This window comes from Hippopotamus amphibius, chromosome 3, assembly GCF_030028045.1.
Source record: "Hippopotamus amphibius kiboko isolate mHipAmp2 chromosome 3, mHipAmp2.hap2, whole genome shotgun sequence".
Lineage (NCBI taxonomy): Eukaryota > Metazoa > Chordata > Mammalia > Artiodactyla > Hippopotamidae > Hippopotamus > Hippopotamus amphibius.
In genome coordinates, this window is record NC_080188.1 from 35,522,655 (window position 1) to 35,547,026 (window position 24,372).

General features: G+C 32.7%; 1 protein-coding gene across 1 annotated transcript; it reads left to right on the top strand.

Annotated features, from left to right (window-relative positions):
• The first annotated feature begins 3,269 nt into the window (after nt 1-3,269).
• On the top strand, nt 3,270-22,145 carry LOC130848427 (adhesion G protein-coupled receptor L3-like). Its single transcript, XM_057726913.1, has 2 exons — nt 3,270-3,347; nt 21,778-22,145. The coding sequence occupies exons 1-2, from the start codon at nt 3,275-3,277 to the stop codon at nt 22,143-22,145; spliced, it is 441 nt and encodes a 146-aa protein (XP_057582896.1). The 5' UTR covers nt 3,270-3,274.
• The last annotated feature ends 2,227 nt before the right edge of the window (nt 22,146-24,372 follow it).

A 24,372-nucleotide genomic window follows, 5' to 3' on the forward strand; every position in this document is an offset into this window, starting at 1 on the left:
GGCTAGGTGTCAAAACATATTACCCTCCTTAAGTAACAGCTCCTATTCATCTAAATTCCTTTCCCCACCTCTGTTTACACAGTAATCATGAATACAAATTCCTATGCCCAAATCAAATGCAAAATAATCTTTGTAGACATGGCTTTATGTCCTGCTGTGATATCTTAAAATAAGCCATTATTATAAATGACAGATAACACTTTCTTATCCTTTTTATAAAATAACTCTCTCCCATTGCTTCATCAAGGTGAAAATACACTATACTATATGAAACAAACTATGCTCGTTTTCACTAAAGCTAGACTTAACAGTTACAATATTCATACTTCACTATGGAAATAATTTTCCAGCTCCTCCAAAGGGTACAATGTTATAATTAGGCTGGTTTCCTTTTTGAACATGGTTTTCTTCTCCTTTCTTTTTTCCCCTCCATTTCTACCTGGATATGTCCATGCTGTTCCCTTGTTCTCTACTCTTCACAATTGAGTAACAGATTTAAGCAAGGCCCAAGTCTTCCTTCAAAATGTGTTACATTGTCCCCCTTCCTTTTCACAATTAATACCCCTGATTATGCTCACACATCTTCATGTTTATTTCTACCATAGAGAAAGGAAAGCACTGATGTTGGAGTCAGACATTTGGTTTGAAATTCTTGCTGAGTAACATGCCTGATTTTCCTTCTCAGTAGGCACGAGACAATATTATCCGCCTGATAGATTTGTATGGAGAATTAAATCATATAATTGTATAATATCTAGAACATTGCTTGGAATATGATAGGAACTAAAAAATGTTAATTCTTCTCTTTATATTGAGGCTTTGTTTACTGTGTTTTTCTCATTACAGTAGGAATTGTGAGAAAAATTGTTCTACTTTATTTGCATTCTCAATATCCACCATGGTAGATATTTAGTATATATTTTTGATATAATGAATAAATAACTCACTTAGATGGCTGCCCTCAATCTGTTTCAGTTGAAAAATAGTACTGTATATATTTATCTTACATATATGTGTGTATGTGTTTGTGTATCTATGTCTGTGTGTATATACATATTTCTTGAGGCTGTGGTTATAGAGAGGAAAAAAGACAATAACTGAATCTTGGGGGGGGGGTAATCGTTTACTTGTTGAAGTATCAGTCAGTTTCAGTATCCTCCTTTAAGTATCCATTAATTATTACATGCATGTAAAGAATGCAATTTAAAATTAGCACCCACTTTCAAATTTATTTTCAGAAAGAGTTATACACTTATGGCACTTTGGCAATTAAAGAAAAACTCTAAATGTTTTCTTGTAAGTCAGAGTGTGAATAAAGAAAAAAGAAAAATGTTACACATGATTCCTCGTCACATAATTTGTTTTATCTCAACCACATTTTTTTCTTGTCAATGCTTTCTCTGTTTGTAAAAGTAAAATGTTATGAGAGTGTTTATGAGCTTCATTTTTCTATAATGTTTGAGTTTAGGAAGAAAATTATTATATCTGATATTTCCAGGTTTAGTGTTCTCTAAGCCTATCTGTACAATAGTAACTCAATAAATATTTTTGGCTTGAATTATCAAGTGGTCTTGCTTCTTACACAGTCACATTAAAAAGTATGAGTAGGATAAAACTGAAAAGTAATGAGATGTACAATAATTCTTAAGATATATAGCACTTATTACATATTAGACACTGTTCCGGGCAATGCATATTTTTATGTATTGTATATAACTACAGTGACAAATTTTAGCCTGTTCAGTGTTCATATAACCATATGAATTAAGTAATATTACTCCCCCACCATTAACAGATAGGAAAACAAGGAACTGAGGGCTTAAATGATTTGCCCAAGGTCTTAGTACTAGTAGAGCTAGTAATTGAAATTGGGTGGTCTTGCTTTAGAATCTGTGCTGTTAATTACCATGCTATGAATAGTAGCACCAGAGATTCAGATAAATCTTTGTAATTTTACTTTTATAACGAAGGCGAGTTCTTCAGAAATATTTTGGATTTTTTTTTGTAGAATGAGGCTTAATACAATTCTAAAGTAAATGATCTATATTATGAATATTCCTTTCCAGAAAAAATTTAAACTTTTACTCAAAATATGAAATGATTTTAAACATGTACCAATCACTTGGATAGAAAATAGAAAGAGAGAGAGAGAAGAAAGAAAGAAAAGGAAGATCCAGTTTGTAGTTGATCAGGTTTAAAAATGCTCACTGTGAAAAACATCTTCAAAATTTGGGTCATGTTCCTTCAGTATTTTCATTTCTTAAGATAAATCTGTGCTGACTTTAAAGAAGGGACAGCTTTGTCAGTTTGGTTCAGTAAAATAACTTTACAATGCTTAAAATTTTTAATGTCTTACATATGTATTTAACACTTTTAAGCAAGATTCCTTATTTTAAGTTGTAAGAGCCTGGAGGATAGGTTGCATGTTTTACATGTTTTACTCAGTGTTCTAGCCTATGTCCCTAGAGCAGTGCTTTGTATTTCAGTGGACACTCCATAAACATCTGTTGAATGAACTGATTATGATTGAGCATAATTAATTAACATAAATTTATAATCTTCACAAATTTAATTACAAAGATACTTAGAAAAGTAATGCAGTTAATATGTAGAATAACTTCTGAATGATTATCAGGCCTGGGATGAAAGTAAGACTCATACATTTAGCTTTCTTTGTTTAAACACCTAGTAATGGTAATGAATGATTTTTTTTTTTACTTTTCTATTATTAGTAAAAATTAAATTTGTGGAGAATGTTTACACAGAGTAAGTACCAAATCTATTTAAACTTGTTAACCAATTGTACAAATTAGTCATTAATTATTATACAAATGAGTGTAGTATACTGATATTAATTTGTCCAGTGAGACTGAATTATTTGTTTCAGTCAGCTTGGGCCTAGGAAGTAAACACTGTGATAATACATGCATAAATAATGTCCTTTAGGTTACTTACTTGTTTTTATGTATGATGCATGTGCATGTATTCATTAAAATGAAGAAGGGAGGTGGTATACAGATATTCTTGTCAGGAAGGAAACTTTCAAGCAAATGAGAAAACCTATGTTTGATAACCCTTTTTTTTTTTCTTATTTGCAGGATTCAGATTTGGGAAATTGGTGTTTCTGTTTTGAAGAAAGTTTCCCTTTGAGTTTTTTTTTTTATTTTTATTTTTTGTTTTTTTTTTTTTGAAATCATCGGTCTTGGAATATAGAAGAAGGATCGGAAAGACACTTATTTTGTTGCAGTTGGAACACTCCTCTTGAGGCATTCTCATGCCCGAGTACACGACCATGTGGCCATCACAGCTACTAGTCTTCATGATGCTCTTAGCACCGACAGTTCGTGGTAAGATCTTTGATTATATTTTTGTGTGATACTTAATATTGTCTCAGTTGTTTACACTAGACCCTTTCTTCTAAATTTTTGCTCTATGATTTTGCAGCTTTTGCCTACCAGATATTAGTAGCAGTAAGTAATGTATCTTAAGCTGCAATAAATAGGATTTTGAGTTTGATTTCTTAAAATACCATTTAAAATGTATATCTAACCAAAGTTTTAAAAAAATTTGTATGTTTTATTTTTTGTTTTACCACACTTAAGGAATATCATTTGAATTATTAACTATATCATTTATTGTAAATTATTTTTATTTACATATTTTTGTAGGTACAAGTAACTTTTAATATGTGTGCATATTTGAAAGAAAACACTCCAGAAGTCTACTTTCCCAACCCAAGTAATCATTTCTTTCTTAGTATTGACTACCCTGCTTAATCTTTAACACACAGAATAAAAACTAAACGTCTTGTTAAAGCAAAATTCTCATATCCCTTTCAATGCAAAAAAAGAAAAACCCATCAAAATGATGTCAACATATGCAGAAAGATATTTTTCTGAAACATGCTAATAAACGTATAAAAGACTATATAATTTGTTCATTTAGACATCTTGGTATTTATAACGTGAATATGGTAGTTAAGAAATGATCTCCCTTTGCAAATTTTATAAGACATGTAATTATTCAATAAGTAAGCAAGACAAATTCTGTACCAGTTAGTGTAATATTCATTGAATCGCTCTAAAAATTGGCAAATTAAAGTCTATATATATGTTCCTTTCTCACAATTTAAAGTTTTCTACTAATTATCATTTGGTTTTGCACTTAGATGAAGATGGCATAATATAGTCACTATCTCATACATTAATGGTAATTAGTGCAAAGAAAAAGGGACACAGCTGTATTTGCCATTGCTTAGGAGGTCTCAGACTATTATAGTTTAGCAAGCAGCTGAAATGAATTTTTAGCCTCTTCAGTTCACCTTTGGTTTTTAATTGACTACTATTGGAATCTGTTGTAGTTTGTCAGTGACATGATTCTGAATTTGGCTTATATTCATGTTTCAACATAAATTTCATTCTGCTGTCAGTATAAAGTCTGGATAAGATCACTTGTCTCTTTTGACATTTTCCCTAAAGTTCCCCTGATTTAACACCTTTATTTCTAACAAATCACTATATGATAGTGCTTTTTTAAAAAATGAAAGTAAAATAATACAACCATGTACTTTTAATCAAAGTAAATGTGTCAAATATTTCAAAATTTTTCCTTAATTCTTATACTGATGTAGCACTTACATATTCACATACTTGGGCACATATAACATTTTGTGATATGGGACAATATAAGAATTATGTCACTTTAAACAAGTGCTTTTCCAATTATCTGTCTATCTAAAGATGATTCTAATTAGGCTTTTAAATGTTATAAAAATGCCTCACTCATGATGTTATTTTGAAGATTAAATAAATAGCATTTGTAAAGAATCTAGCACAGTGCATGACAGATATTAAGTGATTGAACATGTTAACTTCCTTTATCATACTATCTGCCCCTACAAGTTATTTTTGTTTCATTAAATTGTAACAACTAGGAATTACCTAACCCTGAGAGCTTTTTCATTTGGTGTTGATATTCAGAAAAAAAAACAAACCCGTATGTACAACTCATGTATAAAAAGTCAGTTAAAATTGCACTGTTAGAGCTAATAAGTTAAAAATAGCAGAAATAGACATTGTAAGAAAGACTCCCTTTTCGGAGATGAAATTTCTGGTCTCCAAAAACTGACACCAACTGTGTATTTCAATGGACCCCAAACACGGCTGAACCTTAGATCATGGGTCTTGAGTTGAGGCCTGTATTGAACACACATACATATACACACAAACACACACACTGTCTCTCCAAGTAACTGAGAAGTATTTAAAAACTCCTGATAGGGCACAGAGAGTATTGACCCTGGTATATAGAAGTATGTGAACTACTTTATATTATCTTGACTTTAAACTATATCAGGCTAAACAGTATAGAAGCTTTCCACTTATAAACTTTATTCTTATTACCTTGTGTAAGTATTTTAAAACTTTGCACCACAGAAAACGCACATCAGTTTTGTCTGCCTTCCGTAGAAGGGGCTTTCTCCATTGCCTTTGTGATACCACTTTGGGCTTGTAAATAAAGGGCTTCACATGGGTAGCCTTTTGGAATCCAGCTTGCTCATAAACAGAGGAGTGTGTGTACCTTTGATTAGTGCTGAAATCTAATAGGATAGACATTTTTAGAGTCCCCACCAGTCCTGGCTTAAAGGAATACCATATAGCTTGAAACCTTGGAGGACTGAGGTAAATGGATGTCTCAGTGATAGAAGTACTCTTGTTTTCAAAACATCCCCTGATAGCATCTCCTTGCCTGCTGATGTTGAGATGCCTAGCTTCATTTGTCCTCCAGACCATAGAGAATTAACTTCTCTGGGTATGACCTGAATTGCTGGCCTTTTCTCCAGAGAAAATAATAATGATGACTATAGATTCTATAACCATGGACTTTAGGTGTATTGGTACAGTTAATTAGCACAATGTTCTCTTGGGTTTAATATTGTTTGTTATCATTATCATTAACTTTTTATAGTAAAATCATTGAGGTACCAATTGTTAAAAGAACTTGACTAAAGTTGCATGGAGACCCAGAGCTCTGGTCTTAATGCAGTAGATAATCGGTTCCTATCAAGGCCATTCTTCCCTACAGAAAATCCCACCTCAGCTCTCCTGGTCCTTTGGGAACAGGTGAGGCAGAAAGGTCGATTACCTGCTTCTTCCATGTCTGGCCACAGACAGATTGGGCTTTGAAGTCTTAACAAACCTGAGATAAAATTTCAGCTCTACTGCCTACATGCACTGTACCACTGTTGCTTGGTAAACTGGTTAACAAATATCATTTATCATAGACTATGAGCCAGAAAACTGTGCTAATTGCTAAAGGTATGGTAGTGAACAATAGATTCTTAATTCTTCCCTCAAGCTTACTGTAACTTAAAAGTTTGTAATCCTACTTTTCATCTGTAAGAATGAATACTTAACTCCGTGTGGGGTTATTGTAAGAAATGAGTGGAATGGTATATGTATAGCTTCTAACATTGTGCTTGACATTCAGTAAATCTTTATATTTTATTTTCCTACCCCTAACTACCTTGAAACAGAACTAAACCTCTCAGCATTACATAAGGAAAATGCGTACTTATCCTTATTCTTACCCTGAGAATTGAAATCTTTTGCTACTGAAACCTTAGCATTTAAATTTTGCCAGAAAATTTTAATACTAGTATCTAAACAAAATTATTATCAAACTGATATATATATGTGTGTGTGTGTATAAATATATAAATGCTTAGTATATACTGTCAGTATATAATAGTATAGTATACAGTTGTCAATTGTCAGTGGTAGTAGTGTATAACTGGTAGTATATAATTGTCAGTGATGCATTTTCTGCATGATTTCTACATGGATAAAATTAGAAACTAAGCTAAATAATTAATTCTGAATAATGTTTACGTTAGTTAAATAATCTCCCGCATCATCCTAGAAAGTCTGGCCAGTGTTTTTGTAGGAAAACAAAATTAATTAGTATATCCACATTGTGTGTGTATATATATATATACACACACACACACACACACAATTTTAAAATTAGGAAATGTCTCTGGTTCTGTGTTTATCTGTCCATATTTTATGTCTCTGTGTACCTCTGTATTTCTCTTTTTCTGTTTTCCATGACTGTGCCCCCTTCCTATACAGCCATAAAATCCTTATCTATAATGCAATGAGACCTGGCGGAAGTAAAGAGAAGCACCTAAAGCAGATGGCCAGTTATTTGCTGTTAACTAATGTAGTGTTGCATGAAGATAAAAGATTTTTTGTTTTATTGATGTGGTTGGGAGCAAGGATAAAGAAGGGAATCAGAAAACAAAAATCCAGTGATAAAATGGGCACCTGGGACTCATCCTTATTGGCAGTAAAGCAATATCATGGTTGAGTGTAGGACCTGGACTAGGAGATCTGGTCCTGGGAGGGATGTCACTCAAACCATAACGGGTTGGGAATTGAGAAGGTGATTGGGGTGCTCAAATATTTTAACTGCATCTCATCTTAATTAAACTGTACTTAGAAACTGTATCACAATTAAAAAGATAGAAAACAAGATCATTGGAGCTTACTGTGTGTAAATGGGAACAATATTTTTTATGGTACCTTTGAAGAAAAAAGTAGAATTTAAAAAAATTCTTCTATGACCACCATATGTGTACTTTTTTCTGCAAGTCTGTTTTTTGTTTTGTTTTGTTTTGTCATTTAAGTTGCATGTGTATTTATATATTAATGGACTTTACAGGCTAACCTGCTTTTTATTTTGTTCAAGAAGTTAATTATTATAAACAGTTCTTAGCAGGGACAAAACAATGATCAAATGCATAGACATTGCGTACTGTATATTTTTTATGTAATTTGCATTTTATTATTAATCTATTTTTACAGTTTTAATAATATTTAATGTGTCAGTGATTTCAAATAATAATTTGAAATATTTTTTAACCACATGAAACTTGAGGAAGTACAAAATTACACTTTATACTATAGCATATTACCATGTAATTTTTTTTTATGAAGTCATGTTTTATTAATTGTGAAAAAGACAGGTTGACTTCTAAGCCCTGCTTAACTTTGTTATTTTTAGAAATTAATCATCCTTTAAATTTTTATAATGTTTCCCAGCCTAGGTAATTTGTAATACTTGCAGTAATATCACTATTTTTATGGTCAAATATGTTATACAGAAAAATCTTTGTCGTCATCATGATATATTATGAGTTTACTGCAAACACATCCAACACCATCTGCATTAGCCGCTTGGTACTAAAATTCAAAATGTATATTTTGAAAGTTAGCTATGCAGCCTCTAATATCACAAGATTTACTACAAATATGCATGCCTGACAACTTTCCTTTGTAAGAATGTGTTTAGGAGCCTTCTCTACACATTTGGTATGCAGGTTGGCAGTTGGGAAATCATTTTATTTTGCCTTTACGCTTGCAAAACGTTATATGTGAATTTTATTGTAGTGATACTCTATGAGTAACAAGTGTATACCTTGAGAGTGAAATAGCATTTTTTATTTTCAGATTTTATATACTGTGACCGTTTCGGGAGTTTAGGATCATGTCTTATTTTTTGTATTTCTTGATTTTGGGGTAGACTGTGACTGCACTAGGATGGTCGTCATGCACTTGATGTTGAATGAATTTCAAAGTATTTTGGTATATAATATATAAATACCTAAGTATCTGTTTTCCTCTTCTTTGCATTACTTTCATTCTCCATGTAAGAATAGTCCTCTTACATTTATAATTTCATATAAATAGCCATAGTACATTTTTCATACATTTATTTTGTCCATTCTGATTGGAAAATGATTACTTAATGACCAGTCAAAAATTGAAACTCAATAGGAAAGAGTCTTATTGATTTGTCATGCAAATAAGATACTATATATTATATTATGATCTCTTTTAATTTGACAGTTTAGAATAAGGCCCTGTTGAAAAATAGGGTTAATTCATTCTCTATTTCAGGTTTTTAATTGATAAATTGAAAACAAATATTTGCATTTTAATAATTACATTTTTGTTTTATTTGAATCTATGAATATAACCTATATTACCATCATAGCAGAATCAGTTTCTTTAAATATAGATAACTGTCTTCCCATATGTGAAGAATTTGATCAAATAAGCTAGGCTAGCTAAGGATTTGCAAAAGAAATATGCTAGTTGTACTTACAAAAGTAACAGACTTCGTTGTACAAAAATAGGTCTTCATAATGACAATTGATAAGCTTCCTGTGTTCATGTCTTCTACACTTATTATTGTTTTTGGTGATCTGAATGTCCTGAGATCATGGCTGTAGCTTCTGATAGAGAACAAGAACAGAGTCTCATATATTTGTTTGTTTGTTTGTCATTACCAGTGTCACCTACTTTATTGTCAAAATAATTCTCCTCATACAAATTTAAATCAGAAAGCAAAAATCCAATAATCCTATGACCCAGGGTATAATTAATAGTAATGCTTGTTAGATTTTTTTGCGGTTAGTGTGTGTGCACATGGTTTTAAAAGTTGGAATAATGATAGAAATAAAAGTTATATTTTTACTTTTGACTTAACCTTAAAATTCAGACATTTCCAGCCTCTCATTAAAGTTTCAGAAAATTATGATAACATGTCATATGAATGAACCATTGTTTATCTGACCATATATTGATGGCTCATCATTGAAGGTCATTGGTACATTACCATCACAAATGGCAGTATAAGGTAACACGGTTGTATATAAAATTTGACTGTATCTTTGTACCCCTAGAAGGAAATCTCTTGAGAATGATTCATTTTTAGGTTAATTAATAACTATCTAAAATGAATGGTAATAAACGATCCACACAGCCTTACTTGTTATCACTACAATTTGTTTAAAACTATTCCACATATTTTGGCTGCTATAATAATGAACAAAATATAAGTAGAAAAGTAAATATTCAAATATGAAGATATAATTATTATTTGTAAGAGTATAATGATGTACTCAGAAAGTTCGAGAAATAAAATCTTTCCCAGAATTAATGAGAGCACTGAGTTCAGATGTAGGATTCACACATACATATATGATTCCACCAAAACAGCAATGAAATGACTGAGTTAGTTAGGAAATATCATAGGGAGAATTACATGGAACCTATGAGAAGAAAACTGTGAAACGTACTGGGAAATATAAAAGAAGACATGGAACATACCGTGTTCCTTGATGAAAAGACTAGGAATAGCAAAATTGTAAGTTATTCCCAAGTTAATTTTTGTATATGTTCACACAACTGCATTCAAAGTACTGATGTGAGCTTTTCTATGTAAAAATTCAACAAAATTATTCTAAATATATATATATAGAATGTTAAGCAAAAGTTAATAAAAATGAAGAGTAATAGGATGAAATAAATTGAACATAAAATATATATTATAAAAGTACAGTAATTAAGATAAAATCTCAAAATTAGGCAAATTGATCAATTATAAAAGTGAGATCCCTGAAATATTACTACACTCCATATGTTTATATTATAATTTGATAGGGATGACTCCTCAGAAAATCAAATATCTAAGACAAGAAGTAGTCAAATAGGGATCAGATTGTGTGTGTGTGTGTGTTTCCAGTTGCATATTATGAAATTTCTGGAGAAAGACTTCTTTGAGTTACCTACTTTAATTTCTATTCTTGAACAATATATTAGATAGGGTAAACTTTGGCTATAGTCACAATAGATTCCAAAGTGAATAATGGATTCTAGAGAATATTTTCTTCGCCAAACATTCCAAGGTAGGTATTTCTGGTCAGACAGTGTGTGTGTCTGTATGTCTGTGTGCGTGTGTTTATGTGGTAGGGACTGAGAGGATGCCATTCTCTTGTTCTCACAGTTATTCAGAGACCCAGTCTAATGGCACAAGGGTTCCAAAATCTTTCTGAGGTTGATTGCCATTTCTGTCTATAGGAAGGAAGAACAAGCAATGGGAAGATTCCAATGGAAAGTTTTTATGGATATGCTTGGAAATAGTGCACATTACTTTTGCTTCCACTTTTGTTAATTAAAACTCTGCCTCATAGCCACATCTATAAATGAGTCTGAAACGTGTAGTCCTTTTGTGATAAAGGAAGAAGAAAATATTTATAAAAGATACCATGTAGTTTAAAAAAAAACTAGATCTGATGCACCGGTATCTTTTTAAATGTGAAAATCAGGATTTAAAAATATCTCTATTGAGATATATTTCACATATCATAAAATTTACTCACTTAAAGTGTTTAGTTCAGTGGATTTTAGTGTATGCATAGTTGTGCACCCATCACTGTTACCAATTTTAGAATGTTATCAATCCTCCAAAAAGAAATTCTATACCCATTATAGCATACCAAGTTTCCCCTTTTCCTCAGTCGCTGGCAACCACTAAACAATGTCTCTATGGATTTGCCTATTGTAGACATTTTGTATAAATGAAATCATGCAATTTTTTATCTTTTGTAACTTGTTTCTTTCATTTAACATAATATTTTAAAAATTTGTCTATATCATAGCATGAATCAATAGTTAATTCTTTTTTCTTTCCAAATAACATTCTATTTTATGAATATACCACACTATATTTATCAGTTGATGGAAATTTGGATTATTCCTACTTTTTGGCTAACTTGTGTAATGCTGTTAGGAGAATTCTTGTACAGGATTTTGTGTGGACATGTTTTTACCTCTCTTGGGTATACACCTAGGAGTGGAATTGCTGAGTCACATGATAACCATGTTTAGCATTTTGAGAAACTGCTAAACTATTTTCCAGAGTAATTGCACAGTTACACATTTCAAACAGTTATATGAGGGTTCTCGCATTCTCACTCACACTTGTTATTGCCGGTCTTTTTTCTTTTAGCCATCCGTGTCAAGATGAAGTAGTATCTCATTGTAGTTTTTTTTTTTTTTTTGACACACTGAAATTTAGACAAATTTGTTTGTTGTACAGTAGGTCCTTTTTCGTTATTTATTTTAAATATAGTAGTGTGTACCTGTCAATCCCAAACTCCCAATCTTGATTTGCATTTCTCTATTGCATAGTGTTGAGCTTCTTTTCATGTACTCATTGGCCATTTGTATATCTTACTTGAAGAAATATTATTTAATCATTTCTCAATTTTTATTTTTTATTGTTGATTTCTAAGTATTCTTAATATCTATTTTAGAAAAGACCACAATGGGACACCATTGTTAGAATATATTTAGATTTAAGAATTCTTTAGACTGCATTTTCCAAAAGTGGCTCTTTACCTGCATTTACTCACTTAAATCTCATCTGTTTTAAATTCACTTTGAAATCATATATTGTTTAGCCCCACCCACCTCCTCTTTTACTTACAAATTTGATTCCTAAAAATAGTTCATTAATTTTTTTTTTTTATGATGGCAAAAACTAGCATTTGACAATGATTGAAACTTTAACCTGATATGTGAACTGTATAATCATGAGTTATACACAAAACAGCAGGGTAACTCATTGGTTTCTGGTGGTTAATTTCTGATTATTCCTCCTTAAGAAAGTCATGAAGAACATTAACCTTTTGTGGTGGCCAGAAATGTTTCAATTTTTGTTTTAGTCTGAATTCTTGTCCTTCCAGATTCTGGAAATCCTTTTTTTAAAACATTTTTTTTGTATCATTGCTCAAATTACATTATAAATATTGAGTCTTTTATTTCCATAGACTCTTTTTCTCTGATATGTTCTACAAGCAACTCCGTGCCTGTTTATTTATTTATTTATTTATTTATTTATTTATTTATTTATTTAATTTATTTTATTGGCTGTGTTGGGTCTTTTTTGCTGTGCATGGGCTTTCTTTTAGTTGTGGTGAGTGGGGGCTACTCTTCATTGCGGTGTATGGGCTCCTCATTGACGTGGCTTCTCTTGTTGTGGAGCACGGGCTCTAGGCATGTGGCCTTCAGTAGTTGCAGCACATAGGCTCAATAGTTGTGGCTCACGGGCTCTAAAGCGCAGACTCAATAGTTGTGGCGCACGGGCTTAGTTGCTCCGCAGCATGTGGGATCTTTCTGGAGCAGGGATTGAACCTGTGTCCCCTGCATTGGCAGGCGGATTCTTAACCACTGCGCCACCTAGGAAGCCCTTTTTTTTTTAAATTTTTAAATTTTTTAAATTTTCCATGCCTATTTTAATTCATCTCAAGAAAGGCAATTTGTTGTGTCTATCAAATCTACATACTTTAATTTGTGTCCTCTGGACTTGCTCATATCACATCTTTAAACAAACAGACAGAAAAAGATAAGAAATGGAAAAGGACCTGAGGTTTTATATGGGAAGGGTCCTAGTAAACTTGCACTATTTCAGCCCTTGGTACTTATCTGAAATATTACTATTTGGGGAGAAAAGATTAGGGGAAAACTAAATAAAGATAATGACTTATAAATGTTAATGCTGTGAACATCTCCTACAGTTTTAAGGAACCCTGAATAAAGGACGATGTCAATATTTGAAAGTAATACTTAAATGAAGCCCAGAAACTGAAATTTACAATATTGTTCAATCTAAACTGCTTTAGAATGCTAATTTGCATGGTTCTATTGAATGAAGTAGAAAGATTTCAAGCCTTAGAGTCTAATTCCAGTTCTGTTACTTCCAAGAAACATGACCTTAACCAATTTGAATCACAGTTTCTTATTTGTTAAAGGGGTAATTAGGCCTACTTTGTTATATTATGAGGATTAAGTAAAATAATGTATAGAAAGGCCCTAACACAAAGTCTCACACATTTAGTCTTGGGAAGATGTGGTCATTAAAACATACCTTTAGGAATTAGAACTAAAACCCAAATGACCTGGATAGTAAGCAAAATTTAAAACACAACACCATCTTGGGTCACTTACTTTCCATAGTGTTTTTCAAAGACTACATTGTATATTCTTAATCCCGAAATGTGACAGTTTCTCTAATTATGAGCCTACACATTTGTACACACATTCCATCATTATATTCAAGACTCACCCACTGGACTGTAACTAAGTATTTAATGAGTTGCTAATGAACATCTTAAGCTTAGATCAGCAAAAAAGGGGGAAAAAAAAAAAACAGTGTTGAAAAGCTATTCATAGTTAAGCCTGTTGCTTTTAATTAGACTATAAGCCCAATAAAATTTCCTGTCTTCACTATTATTCCCAGGTTTGAAAGAATTGAATAATGAGTGACAGATGTATACTCACTTTGATATTATTAGTTTAATGTGAAATTAAAGGAGAGAAATACATTGAGCTAAATTAGAGAAATCATTGCTTGATTAAATACGAAGAGAAAATAATATACAAAATCAAAATAGCATTTTACGATTAATTTTTTCTTGGACTCGGATGACTTCAAAACCGATTAATTTTGTTGTTGCATTAGAAAATAACAGATGACATGAGGAAAAAGGATCCAGATATGATTAGACCATGAAGAGGAAATAAAAAACCCTCTATATTTATAAAAGAACAAACAGCTTTCACACATTACTGCTTCTCTCCAGGCTGTTAGAGATACCTTGAAAGTAGTGATCATAGACACTACCTGAATTAGATCAGGACTATTCTTTTCTGTAGCTCTTGTTACAAATCAACAATTGTGGTGACTATTTAGCAATGATCCTTTTTTTAAAAATTCCTTTTGATAGTGAAGTTGGTGAAACCATGCAAAGCTTAAGGGCACATGATTTAATAATGAAGACAGATAATTTATAAAATTCAAAGCGACAGGATGGTATGATGCTCCCTCCAGGGAGCACTACATATTTACTTAAAAGGGAGTCTTTTATATTAGTCACAATGGCTCAGGACAGTTTGAAGAGCTGTGATAGCCCAGATGTTTTATGGGTCACAGGCTGTTGTTAGAGGCAGGTTTGATGTCGTGCCTCTGCGCACAGATTAAAAACCACTATGTCGATTTTTAAAAGTAGGTGTCCGATAATAATCACACTCTGTATGTGTCACCAACATAATATATTCGATCGTTTTGACCCGTGAGCCTGTTAACATATCTGCTTTTTTGTGAACCAGCGTTTAGGCATTCATTTTGTATATGTGTTGAGGAGGGAGTGGAGGGTAAAAGTCTCTGACTACGAGAAAAAAATACGTAAAAAGTTTTCATTCTTCTCGACTACCTTCAGAGATGCCAGTTATGGTTAACTTAGGATGAGGAGAAAGAACTCACTAGCAAGACAGATCTCTGTCAAAATATGTATTTTTTTTTGCTGTTTTTTCCCCCACATGTCAAGTACAATTAGCAACATGATTAAGGAAAAGTGCCCCATTACTATAGTTACAAAGATTTTTAAAGAAATTATTTACTTTACAACATTCTGAAACATTTCCTATACCATTAAAATTTTAATAACGTTTAAAAGGGGAGTAGAGTAAGAGAAGTTAAAATAAAATTCATATTCTCCAAAGAATAAATTCCAGAATTTTTCTTTTGTTATCATGAATTGAAATTTCTTTGATTATGTTTGCAAAGAGGCAGGTGTTTTAGTTTGAAGAAAAAAAAATACTATTAGTTATCGCTCTTCTGATGAACAAGATATGTAATGGGCATTTTATTTAATTTGAATGAAAATAATGTTTCTTTGTCAGAAACTGATTTTTTTTACAGATTTATATCAGTAGCAAAAATTTTACTCTCCACTTACTCATTTTAACAAATGGTTGAGATACTTACATTACAATATTGCAATCCAGGCAACCATTACAATGAATAAGCCACAATATTTCTTATATTTTTAAAACATGGAAGATGTCATACTTGAAAGACAATTAAAAATAATATTTAATGTTGTTTTTTTTTAACACTAAGAATTGTTTCCCTTTAGCTTTATTCATAACAAATGTTTGCTTCTTCCACTAGTCTCAGGATGTCTTATATAGCTTTCATAACTTGATCGTTCAGTATTCTGGTGAACATTTAGCCATGCTATGTTTTATTTTATTGTAACAGGTTCTGTTGTAGAGAAGAGCAAGGAATGCAGTTTGGAGGGAAAATAGCTTACCCACATAGGGCATACCAACACTTCAAAAAACAAATAACCCAGCACTCTGTTGACTTAAATTGAATAATATCCATGTATACCATGAAGGTTGCTTCATCATACACAGGTAGACAATTCATCACTTCTGAGCCATTTTCCTAGAAGACCCAGAATTAAATCAGACTTTTCTCTGTGTTAGAACTTGCATGATGTAGTTTCTACTTGGTGGCATCCTTAGTCAGGTGCTTGAATTGGAACGTTTATAACAATTGTTAGAGATTACTATCCAGACTATAAAGGAATTTCATAGCTGTCACACTCACTTTTAAGGAGAAATCCGGAAAGTAGTAATTTATTTATATGGACAAAATGAAGGTGCTGGGAGAAAGGTGGAGCCTTTCAGGTATACATAAGGAAGCAGATTTGGAAAATGACCTTTACTTATAAGAAAAGAAATGAAAGCAATAGTCTCTCTCTCTCTGTCTCTCTTTTCACTCCTGTTTCCTCCCTCCCCTTCCTCTCTCTCTCTTTCTATAGATAGATAGATAGATAGATAGGTAGATGATAGATAGATAGACAGAGTGAATGGGATTAGACATTTATGTATCAATCAATCATTTGTTGTTATAAGTATTTCAATATAATTTCTAGCATTTATGTAGCATTTTGCAGTTAGCTGAATACTTTTGCACGCAATAGGTCAGTGAATACTCATAACAATCCCTTGAATCATAGGTAGTAGCATCAGTGATTTTAAGATGAACAAATACACTTGGAACTGGCAATCTAATGATGCAGTGACATTTTGAATAGTTGTTAGAAGAGAAACTCAAATCAAAATTCCTTAACCAGCTCATGGAGACTTTTTGCAAAGACATTTTAATAACCAACTGAGAATTGCTTATTTTATAAACCTATGATTTAAATTAGAAATAGACCAACCAAAGCAGCGTATAGAAGGATGAGCTGGAAACAAAAGAAGAAAACAAAAGAAGTACAGTTTGTAAAGTTTGATTTAGGGAAAGCAATACTGTATTTACCTAAATCTTGAAAATAAAAAAGAAATCAAGATTTTAAATATTTAGAAGATTTAAATTTTAATTTAAAAGTTGAATTAAAATTTTAGATTTTAGTAGATAATAGAAAGGAAGTAGTGTGAAATTTGTTGCTGATTATATGAATAGTGGACTGTTTAGGAAAATTATGGAAAGCATTATACTGGGAGTGTCATTTGGAAAGCCTGAGCAGTAGAGGAAAGAATTTCCTTCTAAGAAGGATAATTTGAACAAAAGATTAGGCAGGTGCATATAGAGAAGTTTTGTATTTAAGAGATAATAGTGAGGCAGAATTGAATATGTAGGTTAAGATCATAGCTATAATTACAGTACATATTGCATGTTATAATTAAACTCTATAAGGCTCATAATTAGCTAATTATTAAAAAGATAGGGTAAAATATTACCCCAAAACACAAAGATGAATGACTTGTGAATGTGAATGTTAAATCATCTGTAACTCTGATAAATAACACTCTGATGATGTTTTGTTGTAAGCATTTCTGCTTAGAAATATCTTAGTACTGAAGCCCACTGCTGTGTCTAGGTTCCAGGCTCACTATTGTGATCAATGGATGTTTAGAGGAAGAAGCTGAATAATTGAATTACATACCTACTCACCTAAGGTGAACAAGAAAATAGAAGCAGTTGAAATTGGTTAGAAACAATGCTTATTTGGTATGTTTATTAATTATAAATCAGTTTTGATCTCTGAAGGCACATATTATTGAAATCTGATATTTTAATATTTATTTCAATTATGAACACCACAGATAATATGAAAACTCTGGTACCACCATCACAAGTACTTTACTTCTTACATGTTCATTATTTTTCCTTTTATTACGTCTTGCCTCATCTTCACCCACAGCCAATATCCAGGAACTTTGATATTCTGATGGCCTTTGATGTTTGGAGACTACACATGAACATAGGGGAAATATTTTGATCATTTCAGTAGATTGTGAAATATTCATTTTTATATTTCATGCTTGCCTACTAGGAAAGCAGAATTGAAGTGTTTAAATAGTAAAAATATCTGAATATGAGGTAATTATGTGGACAATTCAAGTATGGAAATAACTCACATTACTTATGATGAACTTTTAGTGTTATTTATGATTAAAGCCACTCAAATTTAAAAAAAAATAGTGTATCTCTCGTTTAAAAAAATGAAATCTGAATCAGATATATACTTTTTAAAGAAGTTAAGTATGAAGTTTTTCTTTCTGAAGAAGGATAGAAAGAAAGAAGAACAAGATGTATTGGTCTCATCATTACTTCCTGCCCCAGAACCAAAATTACCTTTGAGACATCTTAAAATTACATACAACAAAGTTTGAAAATGTGGTCTCAAATGGAGATGGGTGGGGAGCATAAGGGGGCTACCTTCTAAGTACAGATAATGTTACAACATTGTGGGGTATTTTTCATAGTTAATTTGAAAAAAGCCCTTCCCCTTATGAATCTGGAGAAGAAAAGAAACATTTAGGATGTGAAGGCTGTCTTTAGATATCTGAAGACAAGTGCCTTCTAGGAGTAGCTTCATATGTTTTGCACGTAGCCCATTTGTATTGAATTTAGACAAGTGGGTGGAGAATGCCAGAGTATAGATATCACACCTTTTTCAACATAAGGAAGAATTTGTTGCTGCAAACAGAATCGGTGGCCCAAAACCAGAATGTTTGTGACCGCTGTCTCCTCATGTGAAACTTGGAGATTTTTAGCAGGGATGTTCTAAGGGTTATTATCTATTGTGTGAGTTGAGTGATTCTTTCCAGACTTGAGATTCCATGCTTTTAATGGAATACCAGATTTATAACTGTGATGTTTATCTTGAAGACTTATTTTTGTAATAGCTTCAAAAATTAGATTTATATTTATACTAGAATAAATATTTCCCCAGAATTTATACAGTACCTAAAGTATAACATATACAATATTTTTTAAAACAAAAATTAAGTTTTTGGCTCTGTTCTAACAGTCCTTCTCCATATGCGCCGTGTAACATCCCCTCCACTTTTGCTTCCAGTGGTCGATGACTCTGGATTCCTTTTACAGAGATGATCAGTTTAAAGGAGAGTCTGATCTATAGACACATAAGATACTCCAGCTTCATGGAACACCTTGGAGTCAAATGTCCTTTAATTTGAAAGTCTGCTTAACTTCCTGATATTTTTGTTTTCTTCAGTCTTACCTCACGAAATCATTTTATTCTCTGATCCAGACCTATTCTTTCTAGGTCCCTACCCCTTGCTTTCTAGTTACAGTTCGAGCATTTTTGTTTATTTCTTGTTTAAGCTGAGATTCTTTCATTTAATACAGACACTATTATATTATTCAGCTGATGGTGATTCCACTCTATATGCATTTTAAATCAATTATAATTCTTTGCCTACACTAGCAACTGACCTTTCCTGAAATAATTGATCTCTAGTTCAGTAGAGATCATTAATCCTATGTCTTTTTCCCAGTCTTGCCCTAGTGTTTTTTTCCCAGGAGCTTTATTCAGTATCCTAAACAGATGGTTGATTGTCCCCAGACTAAACTCCTTACCCTGGTTTACAAAACTCCTTACCCTGGTTTACAAAACCCTCGCTGATCTCATTCAAGATCGTTCTTCTCCCATTGCACTACACTACACAGAGCTTCATTGGCCATTGTGCTGTTTCTCATTGATCAGACCCAAAGTGGTTCCAGCCTGAGGCCTTTGCAGCAGACTGGAATGCTCTTTACTCCTGATTTTTGTATGACTAGAAAAGTCCAGTATTTTGAGATCTCAGTTTAAATTTTACTCCTGTAGGTATGTCTTCGATAAGAACCTAAACAGAGTAGCCTTTAGCTATTACCCTACTTAAACTTTCTGTGTACTCATGTCTATATGGTATTAAAATTATTTATGTATTTTCATATTCTCTATTTCCCACACAAGAGTGGGTGATTCATTAAAGTAGGTATGTGATCTGTTTTGTTCACCAAAATCTCCAGCACCTAGAAGAGGACCTGACATATAATGGAAACTCAAACATATTTGTTGAATGAATGAACAAGGAAATGCATGTTCTATCACTCCAAATGTCCTTATATGTTAATTTGGCTGAGGGTGAAATCTTTCAACGTTATTATAACTGAAGATTGCAAGATAAATAATAGCTTTATAATCTTTTCCTAATTTCCTTCTGTAGAGCAGTTAAAAAGATGTTAGGGAAAACATACCTGTATATATACATGCAAAAATAATAAAAGAAATTAGTCATATTGTCATTTTGGGTAACAAGGAGAAATAATATTTTGGAAGTTAGAAGATCAGAAAAGATGCCACTGGAGGTAATTACTTAGAGATTTTAATTTTCACAGCTGTTTTGGTCTTAAAACTTGTTTCCTTCTTTGACACTTTATCATTCACATGAACTATCTAAATAGCATTCAGATGACCTTTTGCCTAGATATTTTAGTACACATACATTATAATGAGTTCAAATAAAAGTGTTGTTTCAGGGCGATGCCTTAAAGTTATATTCTAAACTTCTTCATTGTAGATGGATTGTTTGACAGATTTCTTAATATCATTTTTGTTTTCTATAAGAGCTATATCATTTGTTGTGATTTGGAGGAGAACATGTTTTTCACTCTTAATTTGCAAATATTTTATATATCAAGAAATTGTAGCACTACTGTATAAACTTCTAGTGTTAGAAAGATGAGCTAAAGTTCTCTTGCTATATCGAATTTCTTAGTTTCTCTCCTGACTGTTGAATGGTAGCCATATAGCATTATTATCATGTTTTTAATATGCATGTTATAATATGTTAAAAATAATTGTGTAAAGCAAAGTGTTTTTCCTTGTAAAGTCTTCTTCTTTCTGTTAGCAGGAACATTTTCATTATCACTCCTATTTATTACACTAGTTGCAATTAGTGTAGAGAAATATGTATCTGTACCAAGTCACACCCCCCCAAATCCTGTACTTATATCACTCTGTTTTTCATAGCATATAATGTATGACTGTTTTGTGAATATTAAAAAATAGTCATGTGTGTACAATTTTTTTTCATTATTGTCTTGGTCTTCCATATTTATTCATTTATGTAATATGTACTATTTGTCAGTAAAATCACTGTGTATGTAAATGGCAAAAATGTACGTATATCCTTTTCACCCTAATGTCCATCACAGACCTTAGTACATCTTTCCAAAAATGTTAAATGACCTGAAACATATAAATAAATATAAAACAATCCATGTAAGTGTAATAATACAACAAACAAAACTAATAAAAAAAAACCTTTCTGAAACTTTCTTCACCCATTACTTTATTAAGCTTTTCGTGTGTAAATATTTAGTTCAATAACCGATATTTTTATTGACACAGACATTAGTGCCCATAAATCAGAACAGAATGCTGTGAATCTATAACGAATATAAATAATCTTTATATTTCTTCAGGTAGCTTTTTCTGCTTTCAGTAATTATATTTAATTTTCTAATCGTTGTTAGGAATCAGGATGAAGTTTTTTGCTTACTTAAGATCGTGATTAACTACAGAGTCAGTATCACACTAGAGACCAGGAGATATGATCTCCTCAGCTCCAGGGTTGTCTATGGGGCCTGGGGTGGTGGAGTCCTGGGCCTATGGCCTGCAGCAGAGAGCAGCCTTGGGAACAGCCCCTAACAGGGCTCCTTTGAGGCCGGCCTGAGCTGAGTGGAGTCTGATGGTGCGCCCTGCGGTCCCCGCAGGTGGCAAGCACAGTGAGCGACATCCAGCCCTCGCTGCTCCACTGCGACATGCTGAGCGCAGCCCAGGAGGCGCTCTACCTCCCAGACATCTCCTTCAGCAGCCAGCTGCGGAGCGCGCCACTGCTCATCGTGGACAAGGGCCCCGTGGAGCTACCAGAGGAGTTCGTGGTCCAGGTGCCCAAGGAGCTCAGATCTCAGCCCAAGGTGCGGCCAGCGGTGGGGAAAGAGGGCTGGGGGTGGCTGGGCAGGGGCTCCTGGGAGGCTCAGTCCCAGGCAGTGGCCCAAATGTGTCTTCTCATATACTTAGTGTCTGCATCCACTCGTTGTGGCTGATGTTTGCACCCAGTGATATCCTGGCCTGTTGTTGAACAGTGCATGCTTGTTTACATTAGAGCCTCATCACTATCTCAGAATATTTGACTTTAAATTTCTGATTGGGTTTGAAATATCTTCTCATTATCATGGGAAGTTTAAAATTACTTAGTGACAACATCAATGGTTGTAAAATTTGGATGGTTGTAAAAGACACATTTTAACATTTCTGATCATCTGCTTGTTTGAAAAAAAATTCACATCAATGGAAACTACCAAGACTTTTGAGGAGATTGTGGTGAAAACATTCTGGTTATGAATTGTGTATAGTCATTTAAAGCATAAAACCTGATAGAAAAGTGATGGTTACAGAAGTAACCTAATTTTCTTATGAAAATGTTGGAAAGTGCTTTATAATATTGTCTCTGCAGCTGGCAAATACAGTGAGTAACATCCAGCCCTTGAAGTTCCAGTGAGGAATATTATACAGTATTTGCACAAAATTCAATACTATTCTTTTCCTCGATACTTTGTATATATATTTTTATCTTTACATGATATTTAGGCAGTGTAATTTTTTTACTCACCAAACTCCATACAGACACGCTTATCCCTCTAATTTCCCTCAGGCAATATAATATGAGTAATATAATATATACAAACATTATATTATATAATGTTTATATACTTATTATTTATATATTTGTATATTATTTATGTAAATATTATATTTATAATACTTTGTGTGTCACAACATGGAAAAGGCTGAAAAGCATTTGGCAGGTGGAACCATGAGTATCAAGCCTTGTCCCAAAACACACCTCTCCTACACCATAATTTAATAATTATATAGGAAATACTGGCAAAGGAATGTGAAATGCTACTATATTAGCTAAGCTTATCTTCTAAGCCCCATTAGAGAACTCTCTGGTAAAATAAGTTGGGATACTGTGTTTTAGTTCAGGGACTAAGGATGATGCATCACCCTTTGATCAATTTGAGATTGAAGAGACCTGCTTTTAAACCTAACTCTTCAATTCCTGCGGCCCCATAGCAAGAGTAGGGGTATGGTGACTTTGGACAGTGGCTCTGTCCAGTCAGTCACATTGTTCAATCAGTGGCATAGACTCTTTCAGTTAAGATTAGCATTTCTTCCCTGGTGGTGATGATGGAGGGGCAGTGGTGGTGGGCAAGTGCATGTATTTCTACATAAGCATGTAGAATTGACACCAATGTGTTCAGAAAAATCCGGTAAAATGTATAGTAAACATTCTTTAAGCACTTCATTTTTTATTTTCTGTTTTATTTTGCATTACCATTTCAAACATGAAATTCTATAAATTGAGTGCATTTATATTTTTCACAAAATGTGTTTCAGCAGTCACACAATTTTCATGATATTGGCTTTTGATTTATATTATAAAGTAGCAATATGAAATTAATATTTAATTTACTCAAATGCATATATGTTCTTCACAATTTTTAGTATAGTGAAGAAGAAATCTAGAAATGAATGTTAATTTTTGAGTAGATGTTATAAATGTTTAAATCAGCAACTGTAACAAACACACACACACACAAACTTGCTGGCAATTCTGTCTTGTGACAAAAATTCAGAATAGCAGTCAATTACAGTAGTTTTTCCTGTAGAACTTTAGCTAAAATGTTGGCTGAATTTATACATTCCCCAAATTTTATAGCTTAATAAGGTTTTTCTATATTACTAGCTTTTACTTTTTGTTACGTATGTGGCAGGTTACAGTGTAGTAATGAGATTGTCACATTTTCCTATCAACTTACAAATAGGAAAATTGCATTATATTCTGTTTTGAACAAAGACAAAATTGAGGGTACAAGGCAACCTTTACTTTATCTTGTAATGAAGACTGAGGTAAATGTCATATGGTTTAAAAGGAGCCTACAGAATCATGTTAATCTGTTATAATGAGGCAATACTTTCTGAAAGTTGCTTTTGTGCAAAAGTAATTTTATCAGTAAGATAGAGAGCAACTGAAGGTCATCTTCAGATGCTCCCTATGGAAAGAATAAAGAAGACGAAGTAAATGTTACAGGGGCATAATCCTTCTTGATATAGAAGATGTTACATATAGCTAGAACACTTGGACCGGTATTAAAAATGAAATTAAGAGATACCACATTACCCTGAGCTCTTCAAATTGAAAAGACATGGAAGAATTCAAACAAGGAAATGTCAATGAACTCCAGCTTCCTCCCTTCCTTCCCCTGTCTTTCTAAAACAAAAACAACACTTTGTTATAGAAA

What these genes read in the sequence shown, in the direction of transcription:
- LOC130848427 (XM_057726913.1), top strand. Translation starts at nt 3,275, where the DNA reads ATGCCCGAGTACACGACCATGTGGCCATCACAGCTACTAGTCTTCATG. An exon ending in CTTAGCACCGACAGTTCGTG is followed by an intron (nt 3,348 to 21,777) that starts GTAAGATCTTTG and finishes CGGTCCCCGCAG; the next exon opens with GTGGCAAGCACAGTGAGCGA.